Genomic DNA, 17,512 nt, shown 5'->3' on the forward strand with positions numbered 1-17,512 from the left:
GAGGCCTGACGGGGAAGGGGCTTAAGAACACAGCGGAGAAGGGAGGGGCTCCTGGCCGGCAGGGGAGGGGGCTTCCTGGAGGGAAGAGATCCGAGCGGAAAAGGTCCGCAGAGGGACCAGAGAGGAGTCCCGAGAGAGGGGCGCCCCCGGGGGTCGGGCTGAGCTGGGGGGGGGGAGGGTCCAAAGTCCTGGAAGTCTGGGCGGGGGTCGGCAGGGGGTGAGTCGGGCAGGGCCGGGGAAATGAAGGGAAGGGCTCGCGCGGCGAGGGGCACCGCAGGGCGAGGGGCTCGGTGGCCGACCCAGCCGGGGGGGGGGGGGGGGGGGCCCAGGGGCCGGGCCCCACTCACCGTGTCCGAGTTCCGATCGTTGCCGGGGGCCAGCGCCGTCCGCGAAGACATTTTCTCCAGGTCCTGGGGGACTGGGCGGCCGGGTGGGGGGGGCAGGGGTGCCGGGTCCCCTCTTCCCCTCCCCCCCCTCCGGCCGAGGGACGCGAGGTCAAAAGCTGGGTGCTGTGAACACCCGGGTTCACGCCGCGGGAGAGGGGGCTGGGAAGGGGAGAAAAAGGGACACTGAGGGTCCTAGTGGCCCCGAGCAGTGGGGGCCCAGGGCGCCATAGGGGCGGCGGGCAGGCGGGCGGGCGGGCGGGGGCCGGGGAGGGGGCGCGGAGCCGGCCCGGGCGGCGGCGGAGGGAGGCGGTGGAGGGGCCCTGGAGGAAGGGACGTCAGGGGGAGGGGCGGGCAGGGCGGGGCCGCTGAGACCCCACCCCCTGCCGCCGGCCCTTAAAGGCGCAGGCCCGGACGGGTGCGAGACTCAAGGCGCGCAGGCAGGTCTGAGCGCGTTGGTGGTTAGCATGTTCGCACAGGAGAGTGGAGAGTCACCGGAAAAGAAGGGGAGAGAAACGCCAAGGCAGAGCGCCAGAGACGCAGAGAAAGACGTTGAGAGACGCAGAGATAGACACAAGAAGAGTGAGACAAAAAGAGAAAGAAAGAGGGAGAAACGTAGGGAAAGAGAGACACACAAAGAAACAGAGATACAAAAAAAAGAACAGAATCACAAAGAGACAAAGACCGAGAGACCCACACACGGTAACAGAGGGAGAGACAGAGAGGCACACGGACGCAAAGACCAGTGAAGAGAATGGAAGAGAAGAGACAGAGGAGCCCCCAGAGGCAATAACCAGGAAAAGGACACTGTCCACCTTCTCCCTCTCTAGTCATGGGGCCCAGGAAGCCCTTGGGGACATAGGGATCAGGGTGCGGGAGAGATAGTGTTCTGGGCGGAGCCACTGTAGAGGCGTGACCTCCCACCTCCCAGAAAACTTCAGACCAGCTTGACCTGTAGTGGCGCAGTGGATGAGCCACAACCTAGAGTTAAGAGATCTCTGGTTTGAGGTCCCAGGCTTGACCAGTCAAGACAGACGAGAGGCAACTGCTATGAGTTGATGCTTCCTGCTTCCCTCCCTTCTGTCTCTCCTCTTTAAAAATTAATAAATAAAATATTTAAAATACAGACCACAAGGTTGTGGGCTGCAGTCTCCTCTCCTTTGTACCCAGCCAGTGTTTGAGGACACTCAGTGTCTAACTGTGTCACTGAGGGCAGGCGTTTGCCCTTTTCAGGCCTCAGTTTCCAGTCTATAAAGTGAGGGAGAGGATTCACATGTTGCCTTCCTGGCAGGGCTGAAGCAGGTGCAAAGGGACCTACCTGCATTGCGTAGTTCTGACCCCAGAATCACACAGCTCTTTGTAGGGTCCATGCCCTGCCCTTGTCTGACCATCTTCTTGAGCCTCAGTTTCCCTTTCTAAAATGGAGGGTGATATAACGGCACTATGATGGAACTGGCTCAAGCGAGCTGACTGTTAAATTCTCAGGAATTTTGGAACTGGTTGTTAAACAGTCATTAAAAATCAAATTATAGCCTGATCTGGCAGTGGCGCAGTGGATACAGCATTGGCCTGGGACGCAGAGGACCCAGGTTCAAAATCCCAAGGTCTCTGGCTTGAACGCGGGCTTATCCGGCTTGAGTGTGGGCTCATCAGCTTGAGCGCGGGGTCTCTGGCTTGAGCATGGGATCATAGACACGACCCAAAGGTCTCTGGCTTGAAGCCCAAGGTCGCTGGCTTGAGCAAGGGTTCACTTGCTCTGCTGTAGCCCCCTGGTCAAGGCACATATGAGAAAGCAATCAAAAAACAACTAAAGAGCCGCAACAAAGAATTGATGCTTCTCATCTCTCTCCCTTCCTGTCTGTCCCTATCTGTTCCTCTCTCTGTCAATGTCACACACAAAAAGTTAAATTATGCAAACATTCATTAAGAAAACTATACTTAAAACAAAAGTAGGCCCTGGCCGGCTGGCTCAGCGGTAGAGCGTCAGCCTGGCGTGCGGGGGCCCGGGTTCGATTCCCGGCCAGGGCACATAGGAGAAGCGCCCATTTGCTTCTCCACCCCCCCTCCTTTCTCTCTGTCTCTCTCTTCCCCTCCCGCAGCCAAGGCTCCATTGGAGCAAAGATGGCCCGGGCGCTGGGGATGGCTCCTTGGCCTCTGCCCCAGGCACTAGAGTGGCTCTGGTCGCAGCAAAGCGATGCCCCCTGGTGGGCAGAGCATCGCCCCTGGTGGGCGTGCCGGGTGGATCCCAGTCGGGCGCATGCGGGAGTCTGTCTGACTGTCTCTCCCCGTTTCCAGCTTCAGAAAAAAAAAGAAAAAAAAAGGAATAAATACTCATCACATCCTAATTATTTTACTATTACCTGTGATCTGAGGTCATTTACATGTATTGTATCTTCATAGTGAAACTGCTGTGTAATGGGTTGCTGAACATCTCTTCCCCCCCCCCCAATAAACACTTTCAGTGACATCACCTTGAAATTAGTCATGGTGGGACCTGGCTTGTGGTGGTACAATGGATAGAGCCTCGACCTGTAACGCTGAGGTCGCGGGTTAGAAACCCTGGGCTTGCCTGGTCAAGGTACATATGGAAGTTGATGCTTCCTGCTCCACCCCTTCCTCTCTCTCCTCTCTAAAATCTTTCTCTTTTTCTCTCTCCTGTCTAAAATGAATAAATAAGATCTATGTAAAAAAAAGAAGAAGAAGAAGAAATTAGCCATGGTGGGAACAGGGCAAATGCTAAATACAAATTGAGGCTCCTCACCACCACCCCCTGGTGGTAAACACCAGCAAATCCCTAGTGGATTCAGCTAAACCAACTCACAGAGGCTTTCTCTGTGCCAGGCTCTGAGGGCTTTATCCTTTCTGCCACCCCATGAGGTTGAACCATCATTATGAACCTCACTTATGGAAAGAGAAGCCCAGTGGAGAAAAATCACCTGTTCATCACACAGCTGGGCTGCACAGCTAGCATTTAAACCCAGGTGCCTCCAAGCTCCAGAACTTTGGTTCTGTGTGTGTGCGTTGGAGTGTGTGTGTGTGTGTGTGTGTGTGTGTGTGTGTGACAGAGACAGAGAGAGGGACAGACAGAAAAGGAGGGAGATTAGAAGCATCAATTCTTCGTTGCAGCTCCTTAGTTGCTCATTGATTGCTTTCTCATATGTGCCTTGACCGGGGGCTACAGCAGAGCAAGTGAGTGACCCTTGCTCAAGCCAGGGACCTTGGGCTCAAGCCAGTGACCATGTGGTCATGTCTATGATCCCATGCTCAAGCCGGTGAACCCATCCACGCTTAGGCTGGATTAGCCCTCGTTCAAGCCAGCGACCTCAGGGTTTCGAACCTGGGTCTTCTGCATCCCAGGCCAACGCTCCATCCACTGTGCCACAGCCTGGTCAGGCTAGACCTTGGGTTCTTAACCACTATGATTACTTGTCCCCAAATAATGATAGTAGCAACCTCAGGTTGCAATAAATTAATAAGACTGTATAAGTAAATTGCTTCACATGAAAACTGATAAGAACTTCATAAGTAGGTAACATTACTATTATTATTAAGCAAATAAGGTCCGAGGAGTCTCAGGGATTGTGGGAAGCAGAGAGGGAAGAGTTCAGGATAATTTAGAAGTTTTGAGATCCCAAGGACTCTGCTGAGATATAATTCAGGGGTGGGGTCTTAGACATGGGTTGGGGAACTGAGTCACCCCTAACCCCTTCCCAGACTGAAACAGAGAGCTGCAGTTCTCCCATTCACCACACGGGGGTAGCAGATCACCTCCCTACACAGAGAAGGTCCCACCCTGACTCCCTGTCCCCAGTACGGTCCCCATTCCAATTTCCCTGCTGAGGGGACTGAGGCTTGAAAAAGAAGAGGCTCCAATATAGATGAAAACAGCATGCTTAGGGAAAGAATCTCAACACAAAGAGACCACTCATTGTATGATTCCATTTATGTGGGATGGCCAGAATGGGTGGTTCCATGGGGCTGGGAGGAGAGGGGAATGGACTCTGAGAGTGGGTTGCAAGGAGTTCTTTGCTAATGGGTTAGAAGGGGTTCTTTTTGGAGTGGTGAAAATGTTTTGGAATTAGATCACAGTGATGGTTGCCACAATTTTATAAATGTACTAAAAACCATTGAATTGTACACTTTAAAAAGTTAAATGAGGCCCTGGCCAGCTGCTCAGTGGATAGTGCTTCAGTCCCACATGTTGACGTCCTGGGTTTGACGCCCCTCATCAGAGCACACATAAGAGGTGACTATCTGCTTCTCTTCCCCATCCTCGCCCCCTTCTCTCCCTTCCTTTCTCACAGCCAGTGGCTTGATTGGTCCGAGTGTCGGCCTCGGGCACTGAGGATGGCTTGGTTGATCTGAGTGTGGGCCCGGACAGGGGTTGCCACCCAGTCAGAGCACATGCAGAAGTCTGTCTCTCTATCTCCCCTCCTATCATTAAAAAAACTTAAATTTTATGGTGTGTGAATTATATCTCAGTAAAAGTTAAATTTGGAAAAAATGAGAGGGGCCCTGGCCAAATAGCTCAGTTGGTTAGAGCATAGTCCCAAAGCACAAAGGTTGCTGGTTTGATCCCCAGTCAGGGCACATACGGGAACAGATCAATGTTCCTGTCTCTCTCTTGCTCTCTCCCTTCATCTCTTTAAAAATCAATAAAACAGCCTGACCAGGCAGTGACACAGTAAAGAGAGTGTTGGCCTGGGATGCTGAGGACCCAGGTTTGAAACCCTGAGGTCACTGGCTCGAGCACAGTCTCACCAGGTTGAATGCAGGGTGGCCTGCTTGAGCATGGGATCATAGACATGACCCCATGGTCACTGGCTTGAAGCCCAAGGTCACTGGCTTGAGCAAGGGGTCACTGGATCAGCTGGAGCCCCCAGCAAGGAACACATAAGAAAGCAGTCAATGAACAGTTAAGGAGCTGCAATGAAGAATTGGTACTTTCCATCTCTCTTTCTTCCTGTCTGTGTCCCTGTCTGTCTCTCTGTCACAAAAAAATAAAAATAAAAAATAAAAATAAATAAATAAAATAAACATTTTAAAAAATGAGAGGGGTTGATCTGACAGTGATCACAGCCCCTACCAGCCACTTGGTCCCTGCCTGGGCCACCTTCTGATTACCACAGGTCCATGCTAACCTGGGAAGGACAAAGCCCATTCCTCCTGCTTTCCTCTTGACCACACAAACAGCCCCTACCCCAATGCCCATTGTCTGACAAACCTAGTCCTTGAACAGAGGCTCCCAGCCTACTTGTCTACAGAGCCCTCACTACTGGAGCTGGGGTGGGATCAGTAACCCCTGAGCCCAACCCCTGACCATAATGGTGACCCCAACCCCAACTTTGCTGAGGCAAGTGATCACTCATCCCAGCTCAACACCCAGAATGCTGTGCCTGAGCCACCTAAGCCTAAAATAAAATCCAGCTTTAAAAGTAACCCTAATTCTGCACCTCCCCTCACCCAACACCCAACTCATTCCTGACCCCAACTGCACCTGCCACCTCCATTTCCAGCTCTGACCTATCCCCATTTGTGCATTCTGTTAACAATTTAGAGACATAAAGGCAAACACCTGAACCACCTACTTTGAACTTACATCTGAGTGTGGGAGAGTTAGAAAATCTACAGGGGAGACAGAGGAGTCTGATCGGTTCAGACTGTGGAAAGCATCCACCATTCACAGCCCTGTCCCTGACCTGGAGGGACAGAGTATGGGGGAGGAGAAGGGTTTTGGCTGGATGGGGGAATGTCTCCTTTGAGGAAAGGACACCTGAGAGGAGCTGCTGTGACCAGGATAACAAGGAGGGGGCTGTGCAGAGACCTGGGGACAGGGGCTTTGGGAAAACAGCCCCATTTCTAAAGCCATGCCCAGTGCCAACATTTAGGCCTCCAATTCTGGCATCAGGGCCCAGCAGAACCTTTCTTCTTGTCTTCCCCCCATAGCAAGGAACCAAGAGACAGCTTTGGGCCCACGTCCAGCAGGCGATGTCTCCCCAGGGGCCCAGGATGGTGTTGTCACCTTGGGAGGCGTGAAGAGCAGGCAGGGGGGGCCGATTCCGGCTGGGGCTGGGGGTGGGGGTGAGGGTGGGGGCCGAACCATAGCCTGGCCTAAAAGGGCAGACAGATAAAGAGTCCTTCCCACCCCTGGCCCCAGAGAGGGAGGGGTTTCCTGACAGGAAATTGACCTCCTCTAACCCCCCCCTCCTCAGATCCAAGCTCTCAGCAGTCCTGGCCAAAGTAGCCTCAGGACAGGCCAGCAGCAAGGACAAGGCACTGAGGACAGAGGTGAGAGTGCTGGGGTCTGGGGAAGGGGGCAGCATTCACGGCCCTCAGGAGAGTGGCACAGCCCAGAGCTGGGCTGGACCAGGGTTCAAGAAAACATGTGTCCTAAAGCCAGTATGAGCTGGAGGCAAAGAGAGCCTGGGGCCTGACCTTGGCTGTCAGCGAGAGGGCAGGAGAGGTGGGAGCCGGTAGAGGCTGCAAGAGAGACTGGGGGTGCAGAAAGGCTACGGCGGGGGGGGGAGCTTGGGGCCACCAAGGGAGAAGAGATGAGATGTGGTTGGGTCCGATGTCCTCCAAGTTCAGGTGGGTAGACTGAGGTCAGGGAGGGATGAGTGTCTCGCTCTATCCCCAAGAGATGGGGTCTTGGATATGGGAGAGGGGGCAGAGGTTGGGCCGGAGATGGAGCAGGAGACAGGGATGGGGATGATTTGGGAGTGAAGACATGGATGAACTTGAAACAGGCTGGGCTGGTGATGGGTTGTTTAGGGTAAGGCTGGGTTGGGGCTGTATTAGTTAGGGTCGGGCTCGGACACACAATTTGTAAGGGCATTTCTCTGAGGCAGGCCCCCGGGGACTGGAGGCGAGGACTTCTGCAAACAGGCCAGGAAGCCGGTGGAGGGTTTGGGTCTTTGGGGAAAGGCTGGCAGCGAGGAAGAGGAGGAGGAGCCCAGAGAGGGAAGCTCTGGTGGCCAAGACATCCTGCGGGAGCCGGGGGGCTGGGGGCTCGGGGATGCCTCGGAAGTGAGTCAGGGGCCTGGCACTGGGAGGCAGACGGGGCTGGAGGGGGCAGGATGTCGGAGCCAATTTGCAGAGGTGGGTGTTGGAGCCAGGAAGGGGAAAGACGTCGGGGCGAGTTTGGGAGAAATGTTGCAGCTGGGTCTGAGGATGTGGTTTGGGGGTGCTGGATCTGGTTTGGGAGTGGATGGAAGCCAGTGGGGGAATGGGAATGTTAAGTCTAGTTGGGCAATGTTGATTTCAACTGGAAAGAAATTGGAGACTCCCATTTGGAGGGGTGGTGGAGTTAGGGGGTAGATGTTGGAGCCAGTTCTGGGATATGATGGAGCCATTTTGGGGTCAGGCATGTAGAAGAAGCCTGTTTGGAAGATGAAAGACAGAGAAATCAAGGTGTGAAGAGTGTGTGTGTTGGGGGGTGGGTAGTATCGATTGCCCTCAGCCATGGAGGCTTCAGGCAAGGGGTTGCCATAGTGACTGCCTCCCTGGGGGATAAAGGAGCATGAAGACTGGAGAGAGGCTGGGAGGGTGTTTCTAGGAACAAGAGGCTGAGAAGCAATAGCTGAGGTCTAGAGGCTGAAGTCGGGAGGAAAGAAAGGAGCTCCCCACAAGGAAAGAGAGTCCCCACTAGGAAAGGACAATGGCTCTGCCACTTCAGTCTCCTTCAGCACAGTCCTGACCCCATTCTTCGTGTGCTCAGACATAGTTCAAAACAACCTACATGTCCAGTAGCTGGAGAATGTGTGAACATCTGACATGAGCCAATTTTGTCATGGTCACCCAGTGGAATAGTATGCAGCACTTAAAAATAAATCTGCTAGAGCCACAGAGACAGGAATGAATAAGTGAGCCCACACCCCAAAAGAAAAGCAAGTTGTGGGACCCACATAAAATGATAGCATTTATAGAGAGTTTGAAACCAGGCAAAACCGCATATTATTATTCCTGGGTGCAAGGCTGCATGGGCATAGGGTAAAAGCCATGTGCACATTCAGGAAGCTGCTTTCCTTGGTAGAGGGCTGCAAGGCCAGCAGAATCGGGGGGGGGGGGAGATGTCCAGGGGTCAGTGTATTTGTGATGCTTGATTTTTAAAAAAGCCTGAACAAATCAAGCCAATGTTTGCATTAGATGCAGCTAGGATTGTAGGCATAGAGCTGCTCACTAAGTTTGTTCTCTATACTTTTCTGAATGTTTGGGCTATTTTATTATTTTAAAAAGTACCCTCCCATGGCTCTCCAGGGCCCTCAGGAGAAAGCCTGAGTCCCTCGTCATGAGATTTAAGGTCCTGCGTAGCCTGCGCCTTACTGACCTCTCTAGCTTGACTTCTCATTCCTCTTCCCCACAAGGAATGAAGCTTTTGCCTCTTGCCTCCATTTCCTGTTTATCACCCTTTCATTCCCCAAATGCCTGTCCCAAGAGCTAGGGACACATTAGTGACAGAGACAATCCTGACCCTGCCCTCTTAGGGCTCACAGTCCAGTGGAGGATACAGAATCATCCCCAGACAGTGAGGACCCAGAGTGGGCTGGGCTGAAGTAGGGAGAGTCCTAAAGAGGGACATCTGACCCAGCCTGAACATCAGGGAGGGCTTCCTGGAGGAGGCGGTATTGGGGCTGAGTCCAAAACATGAGTAGAACATGGAGAACAGGTTTCCTTGTAAAAAGATCAACAGATGCTGAAACCCGGAGGAGTTCGGAGTAAGGAGGAGAATGTGGTATAGCACTGGTGATGTGCACTACTGGCAAGTGAGGGGCCTGAATTTTGTCCCGAGGGCACTAGGGAGCCATGGAAGGTTAAGAGAAGGGGAGGAGCAGGTTTTTGCTTTAATAAGATCCTCAACGGTGGACTGGAGGGGCCACGACTAGAATCTGGAGACCAGGGAGCAGGTAGGGAGGCAGGAGGGTGCTTGGACTGGGGCAGGGACCATAGAAAAGGAGGGATACAAAGGACTGAGAAGATGAAATAGGAAGGAAGCTTCAAGCCCTATGAGGGTGGAAACTGGGTCTTCCTTGGTCACCGCTGTGTCCCCAGTGCCGGCACAGGGCCAGGCCCATGGCAAATACCTAGAAAGGTCCTTCTTTCCTTCCTTCCTTCCTTCCTTCCTTCCTTCCTTCCTTCCTTCCTTCCTTCCTCACTCTCTTTCTTTTTTAAGTTTATTGATTTTTAAGAGAAAGAGAAAGAGAGAGAAACATCGGTTTGTGATTCCACTTACTCATGCACTCATTGGTTGACTCATGTATGTGCCCTGACAGGGGATCTAACTCACAACCTGGAGTATTGGGATGACGTGCTAACCAACTGAGCTAACAGGGCCAGGACAGATGTTTGTTTGTTTGTATTTTCATTTTTTTTGTGGTAAAATGCACAAAACAAGATTCACCATCTTAACCATTTTAATGTGTACTACTCAGTGGCATCTAATACATTCACAGTGATGTCCACCAGGACCTCAGTTTAGTTCCAGAGCACTTTCACCCCCTGAAAGAAATCTCTATATCCATTAAACACTCACTCTCCAGCACCAGTCTCCCGGCCCCTGGCCACCACCCGTCTCCCTGTCTCTGAGGGTATTTCCAAGGAAGGTTTGGCTGAAGGGATGAATGGGGTGGAGGTGACAAGGCACTAACTGGGCAGGGGCCATGAGGCAGGTGTGCAGGTGTGTGACCAGGATAACGGTGGGGCCTGGGTCCCCAGGGGTCTCTACCCTTTACTGCTGTACCCCCTTGAGAGAGAGCCTTCCCCTCTCTGAGCCTGTTTCTTCATAGAGGACGAGGGTCAGCTCAGAGGACAAACACTCCAGGGCAGGGGTGCGGCAGGGAAAGGTCTGCACGCCCACACTCTGGGGAGAGCCCAGGCTCTGCGATCAGATGGGCCTGGGTGCCTGTCCTGCCTTTGTCCCGAATCCCCGTGTTAAGCAACTGCCTTTGCCTTTCTGAGCCTGTGTCCTCATCTGCAGAATGAGCATAATAATAGCACTTATCTGGTGGGACTAGAAACGGACAAACTGTCATGGACACCACCACTGTCATCAACACCATTCATGGCCCATTATTTCCCCCCCAGGTCCCCTGCCTGTGAAAATGCCCATCCTGAAGAGTCTCGCGGTGGCGCATTCAAAGGTGCCCCGGGCGGGGACGCTGCCCGGGAGGTCCTCTGGGAACCCCTTTGAGGAAGTTCCAGGGCTGGAAGAAGAGGAGCCTGGACAGCTGGGGACCCTGCCCAATGGAACGTCATACGGCCGCCGCGCCACCCTGGAGAAGCTGGCAGGACTGTCCCCCTTCCGGCTGGGCTGGGCCCCCGGCAGGCGGGCAGGCAGCCCCGGCAATGGGCAGGCCCGGTCTTTCTTGGGCCGGGTGCTGCCACCAGGCATCCGCAGGAGCTCGGCAGATTTTGGCCTCCTGGCCAAGCTTCAGGGGACCCGAGCCCAGGGTGATGAGGAGGCCACTGGGGAGGCTGCTGGGAGACTGGCTTTCCTAAGACTAGGGCGTGGGCCCAAGCCCCGGCGTGCCTCACTGGCTGAGAGGGTGGTGCCTGCTGGTGAGGCAGCTCCTGAGCCCCCTCCCAAGGTCCCAGAGCCTCCAAAGATGAAGGAGCCATTGTCAGGTGAGTACTGACCCAGGCCTGGGAGTGTCGCAGTGCCCATCTCCACCCCCACCCCAGCCGCCATGGGCAGGCTAGCTGGGTCACCTGCAGTCTTGACCCTCTCACCAAGCTCCAGCTTTGCCCCATCTCCGTGTCCATCCCCAGCCCACCCTCCCTGCACTTACCACTTCCCACCTCCCTCCCATGGGCAGCAACTTTGAATCGTCAACTTGGGTTCTACCTCCTCCAACCCTTCCCTACCCCCATCTCCCTTCAGAGTCCCCACATTTCCTCAGCCTTGACCCTGTGCCTCTCCCTAACCTCCATACTCCATCCTGCTCCCACCCCACCCCATTCTCCACCCCTGCCTCAACCTCCTTCTTCACCTTCAATCCCTTCCCCACTTCCATCCCACTCTGAACCTCACCCCGAATTCCATTCCAATCCGAAATGCCCCCAGCCTCGCCTTTCAACTTCATTCTTACCTCAACCCATGTTCAAGCTTCATCTTCTAACTCAGGGCCATGCCAACACCTACTTTCATCCCTTAATTACATTGCCCCAAATCTGCCACCATCTGTGTTAGTTTCCTGGGTCTGCCATAATAAAGTCCCACAAACTAGGGGGCTTAAAACTATAGAAGTAGCCTGACCAGGTGGTGGCGCAGTGGATAGAGCATTGACCTGGGATGCTGAGAACCCAGGTTTGAAACCCCAAAGTCACCGGCTTGAATGCAGGCTCATCTGGCTTGAGAGGCCATAAACATGGTCTCTGGCTTGAGCCCAAAGGTTGCTGGCTTGAGCAAGGGGTCACTGGCTCAGCTGGAGCCCCCACCCCATCAAGGCACAAATGAGAAAGCAATCAATGAACAACTAAAGTGCCACAACAACAAAGGTGGTGTTTATTTCTCTCCCTTCTTGTCTGTCCCTCTCACTGTTCCTCTTTCTCTCACTGTTTCCCTCTCACTAAAACAACAAACTGTAGAAACATATTCTCTCAGAGCCTGGAGGTTAGAAGTCTGAAATAAAGATGTTGGCAGTGCCATGCCCCCTCGGAGACCTGTAGAGGAATCCGCCCTGGCCTCTTCCAGCTTCTGGTGCTCTGTTGACAATAGTTTCCCTTAGTTTGTGGCTGCATCACTACAGTCCTCCATCTTCACATGGCCTTCTCTGTGTGACTTTCATATCACCTTCCTTCTGTGCATGTCTATCTTGGTGTCTAAATTTCTCCTTTCTATAAGGACACTAGTCATATTGGATTAGGGCTCACTTTATTACCTCATTTTAACTTGATTACTTCTGTAAAGACCCTATTTCTTTTCTTTTTTTTTTTTTTTTATAGAGACAGAGAGAGTCAGAGAGAGGGATAGATAGGAACAAACAGAAACAGAGAGAGATGACAAGCATCAATCTTTAGTTCTTCGTTGCAACACCTTAGTTGTTCATTGATTGCTTTCTCATATGTGCCTTGGCTGCAGGCCTTCAGCAGACCAAGTAACCCCTTGCTCAAGCCAGCGACCTTGGGTCCAAGCTGGTGAGTTTTGCTCAAACCAAATGAGCCCGCGCTCAAGCTGGCGACCGACGCTCTTTCCACTGTGCCACCACCTGGTCAGGCTGTAAAGACCCTATTTCTAAATAAGATTCCATTATGATGTCCTAGGAGTTAGAACTTCACATGCTTTTTTGGAGGGGTGGGGTGGGGACAATTCAACTTGTATTACACCATCTATATCCACAACCCTGGTTCTACCCCAAGCCCCAATGTCTTCTTCAATACCTTTTTGGTTTCTACCCCATATTTATTTCAATCCCAGCAGTAATCTTCACCTTGAGACATACCACATGTCTATCCCCACCTTATCCCTTTCTTCAGATGCCATCTTTAACCTCATCACTCTGCCCAACACCATGGCAACAGCCCTTGGCCCATTTCTCTACTGTAATCTTGTCCCCCAAGTACAACTTTAACCCTTTCTCCTCTTCAGTATCATTCTTAACCCCCAACCCCAGGTCCATCTCTGCATCTGCCTTCAAGCCCATTCCCCTCCCCAACTTCCTTCCCAGTCTCCAATTTCAACTCCAATTCCACACTCAGCCTCCTTCTTCATTCAACCTTTTTTGCACACACATGACAGAAAGAGAGAGAGACATATAGACAGGAAGGGAGACAAGAAGCATAAACTCATAGGTGTGTCACTTTAGTTGTTTATTGCTTCTCATACATGCTTTGACTGGGGGAGGGGGTTCAAGCTGAGCCAGTGACCCCTTGTTCAAGTTGGTGACCTTGGGCTTCAAGCCAGTGACCTTTGGGCTCGAGTCAGTGACCAAAGAATTATGTCTGTGATCCCATGCTCAAGCTGTTGAACCCAGGCTCAAGCTGGTGAGCCTGCACTCAAGCCAGTGACCTTAGGGTTTCAAACCTGGGACCTCAGAGTCCCAGGTTAACTCTCTATCCACTGAGATTCCATGGGTCAAGCATCCTTGTTCATTCTTGATCCAATCTGCATACCTATCCTGAATCTCAATCCTAATCCCTATTCCCAACCTGAACAGTCAACTTTATCCATTCACAATCCCAACTCATGCTCAAACTTCATCTTCAAACCCATACCCATCTCTCCCTTCTTCCTATCCTCAACTCTCAACTAAACTCATCTCCATTCACATCTCCACCCCCATTCCTACCTCAAACCCTAGATGTTATTCTCAGCTACTTTCCCATACCCTGATACAGATTTCAACCCAACCCTACCCTAATCCTAAACTCCCTTCTCCCAGCTCCCACCTTCATCCCATCCTCATCTCCATCTAATCCCCAACCTAGTCCCAATCCCCACCTTCATTCAACTGCACCCCCATCCCTGTCTCTATCTCTTCCACCCCAACCCAAATTCTAGCCTCCTCCTCCCCTCCCACCCCCCATGGGCAACACTGGGAATCTCTGGAGAGCCCTTTCTGCATCCTCTGATACCCTCCACATCCTGGCCAGAGGCTATTTCAGCCCCTGCTCCCTGGAGACTGGGAGGGCACTGCAGGGAGGTGAGAAGGGGTGACTGGAGCCCCCGCCTTCTGGAAACGGATGGGCAGAAATAGCGCTGGCCAGGAAATAGTTTCTCTGCCAGGGAGGAAGTGGAGGGGGGGGTGGAGGTGTCAGGGGTAACCCTAGGCTACTAGGACCCTCCTTCTGCCTTCATTCCGAGGCCTCCCAGCCCCATGACTCCCCTCTCTTAGGGGATTCTGAACTCATCAGAGTGCCAGGTCACCCCGCAGCTGTCCCCACCCCTAAAAGGCCCATCTCTGGCCTTGATATCCTCTACCCATGTCTAAGCCTCCACCTTGCCCGCTGGTCCACTGTCTCTCTCCATCCCTCTCCTCCCTCAGCCTTTCCACATCCTCCGGCCCTGATGCCCCTTCTTTATCCTAACTCCTCAACTCCCCTGATCTCCCCAGTCCTTAACTTACTTTCTGACATGCTCTTCCATACCCTGACCCTTTACCTCATGCCCAACCCTCTCCCTTCTTCCTCAACCCCTTATCTCCCACTTCCTCTGACACCCCCCACCCTCCACTCCTTGTACTAAGGTGACACATGATCTAGTCCTTTAACCTATTTCCCATATCCAGACACTCTCTTCCCTTCCCTAACCTCTCCTGTCACCTCCCCTTGTCCTGGCCATCTCGCTCGCCCCCTCCTCAATCCCTCTCCCTCACTTTCCCCAAACCTCTCCCCCACCCTCGCCTACCTCTTCTCTCCAGTCTCCTCACCCTCCTCCCTTGACCCCCTCCTCCACTTGTCTCGCCTTCTCCCCCCAGTCCTCAACTTCCTCTTTACACCCCTCCCTCTCCCTGCCCCCCAAACCTCTCTTCTGACACCCTTCTCTCTTCCCCCTTCTCCTGAGCCTCCCCTGACTCCACTCCCTGCTCCACACTTTCCTCCTCCCTTACTCCTTCTCTCTTCCCCCCACCCCCACCCCCGTCTTCCTCCCCCTGACTCCCACTTTGCGCCCACAGTACTGGAAATCCTGAGTCTGATCCAGCAGCGCGAGCTCGCGCGGGCCGACGAGCACATCTTGGAGCTGGAGGCCGAGGAGCTGGCGTCGTCGGGTGGCTGCGCGCCCGGGCCGTCCAAGGTCGAAGGAGCAGGCGGGGGCCGCCGGGCACGCGACGTGGCGCTGCTGTATGAGGCCCTGCAGCGCGAAATGTGGGCGCTGGTGCGCGAGACGCTGGCCGGCCCCGGGCCGGGCGCGGGCGCGGGAGCCGGCGCCGTGGCGCAGCTGGGCCAGGTGCTGGTGCAGGAGGCGGCGGCCGACGGGCGTCGGGGGCCGGGCGCGGCCCGCAGGCTGCGCGCCCGCTGGGCCGAAGCAGTGGCGCGCGCGGCCAGGGAGCGCCTGGAGGCGGCCGCGCCGGGGGCGCCCGGGGGCCTGGCCGCGCAGCTGGAGGCGCTGCGGGCGCGGCTGCTGGAGGACATGGGCGTGGTGCGGGGTCGCCTGGCGCCCGCCTACCCCGCGGGCCTGGGCGCCTTTGGCGTCTATCTGCGCGGCTACCACGGCGCGCTGGCCGAGTGGCTGAGCGCCGCCGCCCGCCGCCGGCTGCCGCTGGCCGACCGCTACGCGCTGCTGCACTGGCACCACCGGGTGTACCCCAGGTGAGCGTGGGCCACCGCGGACCGCGGCGCCTAGCGACCAGACACTTTGAGTTCCGGTAGAACCGCGCCCCTAGGCCCACCCTGGCCTCTTCTCTTGGAACAGCTGACCCTTCAATTCTACAACCTTAACACCGTTGACGCTTCCAATGCTCATCACTAGCGACATTTTCAACCCTGGAACTTAGCGCTGTCTGTTCTTCCGGTGCTAGAACGTTAGAACATTGATCCTTCCAGCTCTAAAAACTTCCGCACTGTGGACCCTTTCAGTCCTAGAACCTTAGCGCCGCTGACAGGGCCACTGATCCTTCTTGTCTTAAAATCTTGGCCCTATTCATTCATCCTTCAAATTCTAGAACTCTTACATGTCTCTCTCTTTAGCTCCTAGGACATTAGCACTGTTGACTCTTCCAATCTTAGAACTTAGAATTGACGAAGCTTCAAAACTAGTGCCAACGAATCTTTGAACCCTAAACCTGAGCTTCATGCCCTCTTTGGATCCTAGAATCATGACACTGTTGTTCCATCAGTTTTAGGACTGTAAGCTCTGTGGGCCTTGCGAGTGCTGGCATTTTAGCATCTAGAACCTGGCACCATTTATCTTCCTGGGCCTAGAATCTTGTAACTATCAAGCCTTTGAATCTAAAACATACCCATTCTCGTGTCTGGGGGATGGAATATGGTAGTTAACCAGGACTGGGTCACCTCCCCACTCCGGGAAAAGGGAGCTGGCCACACCCAAACCACATACTGAAGAGTGAAGGGGGTGGGTGTTCCCAAACAAAATCAGGATGCTGACACCAGAAGAAGGGGAAGACAACAGCTGCTAATACGGACCCCATAGATCCAATTTGGGAATATGTGTTAATGACACTCTCACACCATTTATGAGAGATGGAGGCAGGGGAGGAAGTCTGGAATGCTTCCTGGAATTGTGAGACATGAGTTAAATGCAATCTGCAGGGAGATGGTGCTTCTGGCTCAGAAGCTGCTGTGAGCAAAAGCCCCATGTGCGGGTGAGAGAGCGGGGAGAGTGGTGGGACTGCACAGGCTGGCGCAGGGAGGGGGGTGTGGAGCAGGGAGTGAGGCTGGACTGAAGAGACCTCCAAGGCCTCGTGAGGTGGTAGGGACTAAGAGCAGGCGTGGAGAGAGCTTCTGTCTGGTTAAGCGTGCCAGGTAGTCAAGCTCGGACTTGACCCTTATCTGTCTTGCTTGAACACCATCCACCAGGGGGCTGACTCAGAGATCTGAAGTTAGGGGAGCCACAATTCCAGAGACTTCCTTTGAGGGATGAGCAAAGCTGGCTTCAAGAGAGGAAGGGAGTGGCCTAGGGTCACACACTGGGTGTGAAGGGATGGGAGTGGGAAGGGGTCAGTTGCGCTGCCCCACCTCTCACAGACCTTCCTGTCTCTTATCCCCAACTCCCAGAGAAGTCTTAGGGCTGGTGGACATGGTTGCCCTGGAGAACGGGGAGCTAGGCTCGCTTTTGTCACCTGGCACTGTTCGCAGCTTGGAGGATGAATGTGTCACGGATGTTAAGGTACCTGAGACTTGGCATCGGTATTCAGGAGGGAAGGGGGAGGCACTCTGCAGGGAGGTCATACTGGGCCTGGGGGCCTCACCCCCCCACTTTGGATATTTCCATCTCCCTTTTCCCTTTGTGAACTTCTGAGTTCTGTCCAAAAGACATAGAAATGTAAATCCAGCCTGACCAGGCAGTGGCACAGTGGATAGAGCATTGGACTGGGATGCAGAGGCTTGAATGTGGGCTCACCAGCTTGAGTGTGGGGTCACTGGCTTGGATGTGGGATCATAGACATGACCCCATGGTCACTGGCTTGAACAAGGGGTCACTCACTCTGCTGGAGTCCCCTATCCCCTGGTCAAGG

The 17,512-nt window shown here is 53.9% G+C and overlaps 2 protein-coding genes across 5 annotated transcripts in view; one reads left to right on the plus strand and one right to left on the minus strand.

Moving 5' to 3' along the window:
- Positions 1-652, minus strand: part of MARK4 (microtubule affinity regulating kinase 4) — a 32,873-nt gene extending 32,221 nt beyond the window's left edge. For both annotated transcript variants that reach the window (XM_066271807.1, XM_066271808.1), the window contains exon 1: positions 348-652. In XM_066271807.1, coding sequence (XP_066127904.1) covers positions 348-398 — 51 coding nt within the window. In that variant the 5' untranslated portion in view covers positions 399-652. The remainder of the gene's footprint in view (positions 1-347) is intronic.
- EXOC3L2 (exocyst complex component 3 like 2) overlaps positions 1-17,512 on the plus strand; it is a 136,811-nt gene that overhangs the window by 107,577 nt on the left and 11,722 nt on the right. Inside the window, exons 1-4 of one of the 3 annotated variants that reach the window (XM_066271815.1) lie at positions 6,618-6,671; positions 10,464-11,003; positions 14,993-15,626; positions 17,052-17,163. In XM_066271815.1, coding sequence (XP_066127912.1) covers positions 10,481-11,003; positions 14,993-15,626; positions 17,052-17,163 — 1,269 coding nt within the window. In that variant the 5' untranslated portion in view covers positions 6,618-6,671; positions 10,464-10,480. Of the gene's footprint in view, positions 1-6,617; positions 6,672-7,460; positions 7,482-10,463; positions 11,004-14,992; positions 15,627-17,051; positions 17,164-17,512 lie in introns of those variants that run through there. The other 2 variants (XM_066271814.1, XM_066271816.1) reach the window with 2 other exon arrangements.

This window comes from Saccopteryx bilineata, chromosome 3 (genome assembly GCF_036850765.1).
Source record: "Saccopteryx bilineata isolate mSacBil1 chromosome 3, mSacBil1_pri_phased_curated, whole genome shotgun sequence".
In the NCBI taxonomy this organism is placed as follows: Eukaryota; Metazoa; Chordata; class Mammalia; order Chiroptera; family Emballonuridae; genus Saccopteryx; species Saccopteryx bilineata.